General features: G+C 55.0%; 1 protein-coding gene across 1 annotated transcript; it reads right to left on the reverse strand.

Moving 5' to 3' along the window:
* Window positions 1-1735: 1735 nt before the first annotated feature.
* Window positions 1736-8576, reverse strand: LOC100592080 (breakpoint cluster region protein-like). Its single transcript, XM_030808871.1, has 7 exons — window positions 8535-8576; window positions 6909-7018; window positions 5500-5639; window positions 4309-4443; window positions 3261-3366; window positions 2620-2782; window positions 1736-1926 (listed from the first exon to the last, which is right to left on the reverse strand). Exons 1-7 carry the CDS (start codon window positions 8574-8576, stop codon window positions 1837-1839), a joined length of 786 nt encoding a protein of 261 aa, XP_030664731.1. The 3' UTR covers window positions 1736-1836.
* Window positions 8577-9335: the final 759 nt, after the last annotated feature.

A 9335-nucleotide genomic window follows, 5' to 3' on the forward strand; every position in this document is an offset into this window, starting at 1 on the left:
TTCTGTCCTCACCACCCACGAGGGTGACACTGCTTGTAAATGGTGGCTGTGCTCTCCCAGCAAGAAAAAAGCACAACTAAATCCACACTGCACACAGAGGCAGACAGAAAGCCTTCAAGTGGCTCTGTTTTCTGCTCCCTGCCTCGCCAGGTCCACAAGCAGAGAGGAGTGTCAGGCGCATGGCCCCGCTGTCAGGCTCCCCAGTGAGCTGTGGGCTCAGCAGGAGCTGCCCACTGACACACAGGGGCACCCACTCCTCCCACCTTGGGAGCGGTCGCCAGACAGAGCCGTACTGGGTGCTGGTGTCATCCAGGGACCCCACACACTTCCTTAAATGTGATCCTGCTTCCCTCTGGGCAGCTGCATCCTCTCCTCCTGCAGGACCGTCTGAAAACTTGGCTCTCAGTTTGCTCTCCCTTCTCTTCTCTGCCTGCCCCAAGCCCCTTTTTCTAAAACAGTGATGCAATGTTCATGGGGTTATTTCTTGAAAATACTTGGCAGCCTCCATGCTTCTGTTTTCTTTAGCCAGGTGCTCAGGAGGGTTTACAAAGAATGCCTGGGCTCCCCCGCAGGTGCCGGCAGATGGGGTAGCAAATGGTCCTGTGCCTCCACCTGCTCTGGGAGGGAGTCTTCCGTCTCTAGGCCTGGCCCCTTCCTAACCCTCCACGTATCCTGTTCTCCAGAGACCAGAACCCACTCCGGAGAACAGCGAAGCCAGGCGCTTAGAGGAAGAGCAAATGCTGCCAGGACACGGATTGTCCATGGAATACATTCCAGCATCTTATTAGGTATCTGAATCTGTTAGGAAAAAAAAATTAGAAACTACATATAAAACTTAAAAATATTCAAGTATCAAAAGGTTATTTAGGATGAAAGTTTTAAAACAAGTCATCAGCAAGCTGCTACCACCAAGTGGAGACTTTTACAAAAGTTGAGCGAGTCCACTGAGCTGAGAGGACAGAAATGAAGTCACCTGTGCTGGGGCAGGGGCAGGGGCAGGGACACTTGGGGCAGGGAGTGTGTGGGCAGAGAAGCCAGAGAAGTCCAGGCCTGTGGAAGCCAAACAGGAGAGCGTGGGCCGGAAGGGCGGTCAGGAGCGGGGGACGAGGTCGCTCTCCCTGGAGAACGAACCCTGAAGTATGTAGCCTGGGATTCCCTCCCTGGGGGTCCTGTCCCCCGACATTTCACAGGCCTCCTGGAGCTGCCTTCCAACGAGGACAAACGCGGCAACAAAAGACCCATTTCTGCACAAAAATCCTTCTGGAAAGAAAAAGAAGAAAGGCAAGAATGGAGTCCAAACGCTCCCCAGTGCTGACTAAGCCTCCCCAACCCTGTTCTAAGTGGAGTGTGGTTTCTAAGTCAGGGAAATGGAAGAGGCCCCACCCACACAGGCCATGGCCCCACAGGATGAAGCAGCAGCGTTTATTCCAGATACAACAGTGAGGGAATCCGGTCACGTTCCCTTCTCCCCAGAGAGGGCGCATCTTGACACGTGATCCAGTAGAAATCTTTTAAACTCTGTAAGTTAAGTTCATAAAAACCACTCCCTTCACCCTGTCTCCCAGGGCCAGGCCTGGCCTCTGAGATGCACTGGCTTGGGGCGCCCTCGGGTGGCTGCATGGAAAAACCAGTCTGAGGCCAGCCTGGGGCTCCCAGACCTGGGCGGGATCTGTCCAGTCACCTGTCCTTCGGCTTCGGGTCGCTGTCTCTTGGCAGATGGCCCGACACTTGGGGGTGGCCCAAGGACACCTCAGGAAGGTTCCCGCTCTACGGACGGTCCGATTAGCCAGAGGTTTCCAGGCCGTCTGTTCACCTCCTAGAGATGGACTGGGGCCTTTAGACTTCGGTGGAGAACAGGATACTCTGTCTCTTGCTGTCTGGGGCAGGGATGGATTCCAGCTGCAGGAAGTACAGCAGCACCTGGACCTGCCGGGGCAGAGTGGGGAAGAGGAGAGTGGCTCAGAGGGGGGCTCCAGCTGCTGGTGGGAGGTCCTTGGGGCCCAAGCCTCCAAGTCCATCTCAGGTGCTAGAAACCCCTGCTGGCGACATGAACCCCTTACAGTGAGACAAGGCATGACTTGGGGCTGGGGGGATTGTTTATTTTAGAGATGCACAGGGCCTTGCTCTGTCCCCCAGGCTGGAGTACAGTGGCTCCATCATGGGTCACTGCAGCCTCTAACTCCTGGGCTCAAGCAATCCTCCCGTGTCAGCCTCCCAGATACCTAGGATTACAGGTGTGTGCCACGATGCCTGGCTAATTTTTCTTTTTATTTCTTTCTAGAGATGGAGTTTGCCACATTGCCCAGACTGGTCTCAGACACCTGGGATTGGGTATCCTGCCTTGGCCTCCCAAAGTGCTGGGATTACAGGCATGAGCCACCACACCCAAACACTTGAGGTAGTTTTAAGCCCCCAGCAAAGTGCACTAGCAGGACCAGAAGGTGGCCTGGGCCCCCACTATCACTCTCATCCATGCAGACCTAGGCAAGTCCCTCTCCAGGAATGTCAGCCACACCACATACAATGCAAGTAGGAAGATGGGCAGGACTGGGGGTGGGGCAGGCAGAGGCCGCCTCTGGCAGGTCAGGGTTGCCAGGGCTGGAGCCTGTCTTCCCATACCTGGGACATGACCTCCAAGGACCAGCTGTCAGTCATGGTGATGGGCTGGCTGGGGTTGGCAGGGAGCTTGCTCTCCTTCTCTGATGGCCGGAGCAGCGTGGGGCCAAAGATCATGGCGAGGTTGCACAGGGACATCTTATTGACTGCCTCCTTCTCTGCCACCGTGTAGAGGACCAAAGCAGAGGGTGCTGTTTCAATGCCACCACCAGGAAAGAGGAAGAGGGGCTGGGCCATGCTGGAGTCCTCAGGAAGGGAGTGACCTCGACCCTGGCTGTGCTGCAAGGTGACTCCAGCCCTGGTACTTCTGGGTCTCAGTGGCCCAGGACAAGGGGCCAACTCTGGGCTGGTGAGGGAGTCTCCTCTATGATGTGACTGGGAGGGAAGAAGGGGGTCCTAGTGCTCTGCTGGCCATGGCCAAAGCTCTGAGCTCTTTTTTAAGGCCACAGTGCAGGGGGAGGAGGGTGGCAAAGAGGAGAGGCGGGGGCAGGAGTGGCAGTGGCACTAGTCGCAAGAGGCAGTGAGTGACTGCAGACAGGGGTCAGGGGAAAAGGTCCTCGGTGTTGGGGGTCTAGTGGGAGCAGAAGGGCACCCCGCGGCCTGGGGACCTGGAGTCCTGGGCTGCCACGGGAGAGCTGGGCTACCTTTTCAGGTGGTCCAGAAGGAAAAGGAAGGGGAGCAGGTTGGCCTCCGGCAGCGACAGCAGCAGGTTGAGTATGCAGCTCTCCTTTGCAACCGGGTCTGAAAGAGCTGCAGGAGGCGGTGGGTTACTCCTCAGGGTCACAACGAGCCAGAGACCTCTCCCGAGGTGGTCACATGGAGCACCTGGGGCTTGTGTCCCTGCACAGCCCAGGCTCGTCGTCATCCTCAGTCTCACAGCTCTGGCCCCCAGTGAGGACCCTGTGAGGGGCGCTGGTGTGGGGTATGAGCCACCTGAACGCCTTTTCTCTACCTCACACGGGTCAGCAGCACGCGGCAAACAGCAGCAGGAGGAGCCGCGGGAGCAGCCGCTCATGGGCAGAGCTGCCCTTGGACAACTCCTGCCACCACCCCCTCCCCAGAAGAGCCCAAGGCAGGGGAGGCTCGGCGTGGAATGAAACAGGGGAGTGAGGGACACAAGGAGGTGGGAAGTGGGAGGCCCCAGCCCCACCAAGTACGCAGAGACCCCCTTGTCGTCCTGGACACCACAGGGGCACCTGGAGGCTGGGAGAGCAGGTCCTCTGTGCATGGGCGTGAGAGGCAGACCTGCCCTAAGGGTGATGCGGAGGCTACAGGTGCTGCACGTGCCAGCGCCCACTCTAGACATCAGCCTCCAGGTTGACTAAGGGTCAGGCCATGTTGGAACCCATGTTCGACTGGGCCAGGACCCGTGGCTAGAGCACCTGGGCACCCTCCTTCAGCCCTGGTCTGCAGAAAGTACAGCAGACTTTAGGACCCCACAGCATGGCAGTGCTGACTATTTCAGCCTCTTGGTCTCCTTGAGGAATAAGGACCGGGAGCCCTCTGGGGATGGGCGAGGGCTTCCAGGACAGGCTCTGTTCTGGTCCCCTGCTTTCTGAGGTTGGGTTAAAATGCCGACCATGGCAGAGGGGGCACAGCTCGGGTTCTCACACCTCACTTTTCACAGCCTCCAAGGGCAGCAGTGCACGTGGAGGAGACGTCTCCCATGAGGCCAAGGCCTCCAGTGCTCACCGATGCCCTTCGCAAAGTTGGGGTAGAACTCGTCAGTGAAGAGGGGCTCCAGCAGCTCACGGAAGTACAGCTTCGGCGTGTCTGTGATGGCGTTCACGTCCATCTCGCTTGTCATCACCGACACATCCTTGTTATCTGGAAAGAGCACGGAAATGACGCGGCCTCCTTGAGGATCCCGAGTGAGTCACCCGCCATCCCTGCCTTGGCTAAAGCACCGTCCCTGCCACACTGACCATAGTGCGGGACCCTCCCGGGCTTTGAGCAGCTCATCTGACTCCTCCCAAGAGCTGTGCATGGTTCTGTGTCTGCAGAGTTGATGGGGGTGCGTGGGCATTCCCATTCCTCTCCCCTGCTTGGCCCCATGTGATGGCCAGGAGGAGGCCAGTGTGGCAGGACACAGTGCCTGCGTGGGGAATGGGTGGCTCTGCCCTGTACATAGCAACCACCCCTGCACCAGTGCCTTCTGATAGCAGGAAGGCCATGGGAGAATCTGATTGGTTTCAGTGTTTGAACCTGTGTCTTCCTTTGGACCCAATTGGCCACTGGTGTTTACATCCTCACCACAGGCCAGGTCCATTCTGGGCCCCCAGAGGGAGCTGAAACTACCACAGAGCCCTCCCAGGGATGCTGGGCATTCTAGGGATCCTGGTCAGGGTGGGTGGTGTGTGCCCCAAAGAAGAGTCTGCAGGCACAAAATCCTGTTGCTTTGAAGATGCTGGGCAAGGACCCTCTGGGGTCTCAGTGCCCTCCCCTGGCATTTGGGGCAGCTCCAGGTCTTTCACAGCCTCTGAGGGTTGGTGAGATGGAGGCAGAGATGTTAAAGCCCCGGTCTGAGCTGGGTCCCATCAGTGCCTTCTGCCCTCTGCATCCTCAAGCAGGGCAGTGGACAGACTGCACTGAGTCCTGGGCTTCCACCTCCTGTCCACCCCCAAGGCAGGAAGGCCAAGGGCCTGAGGAAGCCCCTGGTGCACCCCAGCAAGCAGCACCTGTAGCTAGGATGGTTTAAAATCTGGCCTCTACAGAAGCTCCTTCTACAACTCTTGTCTTCTCTTTCTTAAAAATAATAAAACAGTAAATGAAGAAAAGACACAGAGAAGGATGTGACATGCCCTGGCCATGGAGCGCTCTGAGATCTCATCGTGGACACCGCCGCCCACACCTCCATCCCATCCTGCGGAGGCCGACACTCACTGACGTCGAAAGCTGCCTTCAGTGCCTGGATGTCCGTGGCCACTCTGGACACGCGATAGATGCCCACCTCCTCCGTGCCGCAGCGCTCGATCTCCTCCACACACTGGCACACGATGTAGGGCACCTTGGACCTCTCTCTCCTGCAGGAGGAGAGAATGTTCTCAGTGTCCTGACAGCCCTGCTTGGGCCACAGCACAGGAGACCTGCCCCCTATCTGTACACCCGGAGGTGGGGTGAGGACGGTGACGAAGGTGCCCAGGTCTGGGGCTGCACACAGAGCCTTGTGCATGCCTGTCCTCCCTCTGCAAGCTCGGTCCTCATTGCAAGTACTTTCTCAGGACTTTTCTAAGAGGCTGAAGCAGCCAGACCCTATGCAAGTCACACATGATCTTTGTGGGATGGTCAGGAGGCCTAAGTCAAGTCAGCACAGCAAGGGCATCTGAAAGATTCCAGATCTGGGGTTAGCAACCTGTGCTCCCAGCTGGGAGATCAGGCCCGGTGTTGGTGCTGCCATCCACGTGGTGTGTGAGAGGAGAATCCCCTGACCCCTGCCCCAGGCCCAGGCCTAAAATAAACATCCCACGAATAAAGGGTTGCCTCAGCACCAGTGCCCCAAGTCCTGCGATGCTAAGTGTGTTTCTCCTCTGAGTCTTAGCAATGAACAATTCCAATACCTCCACACAGGACACTAGAGTAAGAATACTTCAAAGTCAGAACACAGTGCTGTGCAGAGGCCTTTAGTTCTGTTTTGCAACTGGATTTAGCAGCACATCAAAGCAGCTTCTCAAGCCACCCTCATTAGCCGTGGTTATTTGGAGGGGCTGCTGATGGAGTCCTCGATGCTCATGCCCAGAGCCCTCCCAGAGTGCTACCAAGTGGCTGCCATGCAGTTGGGGGTGGGGAGTGGTGTTTAGACACAGAAAGGAGTCCAGGGTATGACTGATGGAGGCCCTGGCCCACGTGACCAGCAAGGTCGGGGCCCAGCCAGATTCCATCCTGGGGAAGCAAATGAATTCCCTAAGGAAGTGATCTGTGTCTGCAAGAACTGCTCTCAAAACAACAAACAGGCTTCTCTTGGCAACTGACTCCTGACAAAAGGGCAGGGGTTAGTTACAACCATTCAACAGGAACCTGGGACCGTCACAAATTCCAAGCAAGGGCAGAAAACCCTGCACTTGGGCAGTTCCTGGAGCCAGCCTACTGCTTCCAAGCAAGGCAGCAAAGACATTCCTGAGCTGGTTTGGAGGAAACACAGGAGGTAGCTGAACACACCAAGTGTTCTCTGGGGCCTGACCTCACCGTGCAGCGGCCACGCACAGAGAGGAGAGACCCACACATGCTCTTTTCTGCAGAAACAGCTGAAGGGACAGGCACCCTCAGTGCGTGAGCCCAAGTCCCTCTGCACTCACTTGGTGACCACTGCAATCTTGACTCCGAAGACCCCTGTCTGTTTTCGGGACGGCATCGTCTTCAAGCTGAACTCCCTACTGGTGAACTTCACCAAGGGCTTTACTTCAATCTATAGTGGGGAGAAGGGGCACAGTCCTCTAATGCTCCTGGTCCTCATAGCCCAAGGTCCCAAGGGCCCCTAGAGGACTCATCAAATATTTCTACCCACAAGGCATGCAAAGGTCTCAGGGTGAGGTGAGACTGCCCCTCGGGGAAGCCCCTAGTCTACTTCAGAAAGAGCAAGGATTTTGAATGCCCACCTCGGCCTCCCAAAGTGCTGGGATTACAGGTGTGAGCCATAGTGCCTGGCCTTTCTTGGAGTCTTATACCATTAGGAGGCATCCAAGGATTGGAAAGAAATTTTTATGCAAAATCTGAGGCTTACCCCGATTTGCCTGTCTCTGTTCCTGGATTTTGCCTTTCAACTTAGAAACACTCTGGAGGCCCCAAACTCTAACCTCTGTGTCATCAGCCCATGAAGACTACTGCTTTCTTCCTGAGGTCTATTTCTCTGTGCAAGTTTTGAATTTTTATTGGCAAGAGAGTTTGTCTGACACAAACTACTTTGTAATTACTGAAACAGGTTTTTGTTTGTTTGTTTGAGACAGGGTCTTGCTCTGTTCCCCAGGCTGGTGTGCAGTGGCACAATCACGGCTCACTACAGCCTCGACTCCCGGGTTGAAGCCATCCTCCCGCCTCAGTCTCCTCAGTAGCTGAGATTACAGGCACACAACACTATGCCTGGCTAATTTTGTATTTTTAGTACAGATGGGGTTTCTCCATGTTGCCCAGGCTGGTCTCAAGCTCCTGAGCTCGGGCAATCCATCCGCCTCAGTCTCCCAAAGTGTTGGGATTACAGGCATGAGCCACCACGTCAGGGCTGGAACAGTTATTTAAAATAGTTTTTCAAGTAGGATGCTGTGGCTCACGCCTGTAATCCCAGTACTTTGGGAAGCCAAGGCGGACAGATCCCTCGAACTCATCAGGAGTTTGACGCCAGCCTGGCTAACATGGCGAAACCCCGTCTCTACAAAAAATAACAAAAGTAGCTGGGCATGGTGGCACGCCCCTGTGGTCCCAGCTACTCTGGAGGCTGGGGTGGGAAGATCACTTGAGCCAAGGAGGCCAAGGTTGCAGTGAGCCAAGATCGCACCACTGCACTCCAGCGTGAGTGACAGAGTGAGACTCCATCTCAAAAACCCCACACGCCAGGCGCGGTGGCTCACGCCTGTAATCCCAGCACTTTGGGAGGCCGAGGCGGGCAGATCACGAGGTCAGGAGTTCAAGACCAGCCTGGCCAAGATGGTGAAACCCTGTGTCTACTAAAAATACAAAAATATTAGCCGGGCGCAGTGGCAGACACCAGTAATCCCGGCTAGTCGGGAGGCCGAGCAGGAGAATTGCTTGAACCCAGGGGGCGGAGGTTGCAGTGAGCTGAGATCGCGCCCCTGCACTCCAGCCTGGGAGACAGAGTGAGACTCGGCTCAAAAAAAAAAAAAAAAAAGAATGTGCCCAACCTTCACGTCATGTGGTCCCGAGGCTACTACGTGAAGGAACAGTTTGCCTGGAGACATTTCTACTGGTACCTTACCAATGAGGGTATCCAGTATGTCCGTGATTACCTTCATCTGCCCCTGGAGATTGTGCCTCCCACCCTACGCCGCAGCCGTCCAGGGACTGGCAGGCCTGGGTCTAAAGTTCTGGAGGGTGAGCGACCTGCAAGACTCACAAGAGGGGAAGCTGACAGAGATACCTACAGAGGGAGTGCTGTGCCCCCTGGTGCCGACAAGAAAGCCGAGGCTGGGGCTGGATCAGCCTAGAGGTGGATTTGGTCGTGGACGCCGTCAGCCACCTCAGTAAAATTGGAGAGGATTATTTTGCATTGAATAAACTTACAGCCAAAAAGACTTTAAAAAAAAAAAGAAAAAAAGAAAAAAATTGTATTATGTCGCAAATGAACCCGTTGCAATGATCCTACAGGTATTTTCCTTTGATAGTTTGTACTACTTTAATAGTTTTTTCTTTTATTACATCATCTTAGTTTCCTAGGAAAACCCCAACTTGGTCGTGATACATGTTTAATCCATTGCTGGATTATTTGCTAATATTTTATTGAGCATTTTTGCATATATGTCCATAAGAAGTTAGTCTATACTTTTGCCTCCTTGTACTATTTATGTCTGGTTTGGTTTTAAGCCTATACTAAATTCACAGTGAGTTGGGGAGAATTCCATTTGCTTCTTTTTCTGAAAGATTATGTAGGCTGGGCACTGTGACTTAGGCTTGTAAAACTAGCACTTGGGGAGGCCGAGGCGGGTGGACTACCTGAGGTCGGGTGTTCAAGAACAGCCTGACCAGCATGGTGAAATCCCATCTCTATTAAAATA

Source organism: Nomascus leucogenys, unplaced genomic scaffold (assembly GCF_006542625.1).
Source record: "Nomascus leucogenys isolate Asia unplaced genomic scaffold, Asia_NLE_v1 001047F_57662_qpd_obj, whole genome shotgun sequence".
NCBI lineage: Eukaryota > Metazoa > Chordata > Mammalia > Primates > Hylobatidae > Nomascus > Nomascus leucogenys.

What these genes read in the sequence shown, in the direction of transcription:
- LOC100592080 (XM_030808871.1), bottom strand. Translation starts at nt 8,576, where the DNA reads ATGAAGGTAATCACGGACATACTGGATACCCTCATTGGTAAG. An exon ending in CAACTTTGCGAAGGGCATCG is followed by an intron (nt 3,367 to 4,308) that starts GTGAGCACTGGA and finishes CGCCTCCTGCAG; the next exon opens with CTCTTTCAGACCCGGTTGCA. An exon ending in CCTTGGAGGTCATGTCCCAG is followed by an intron (nt 1,927 to 2,619) that starts GTATGGGAAGAC and finishes CTGCCCCGGCAG; the next exon opens with GTCCAGGTGCTGCTGTACTT.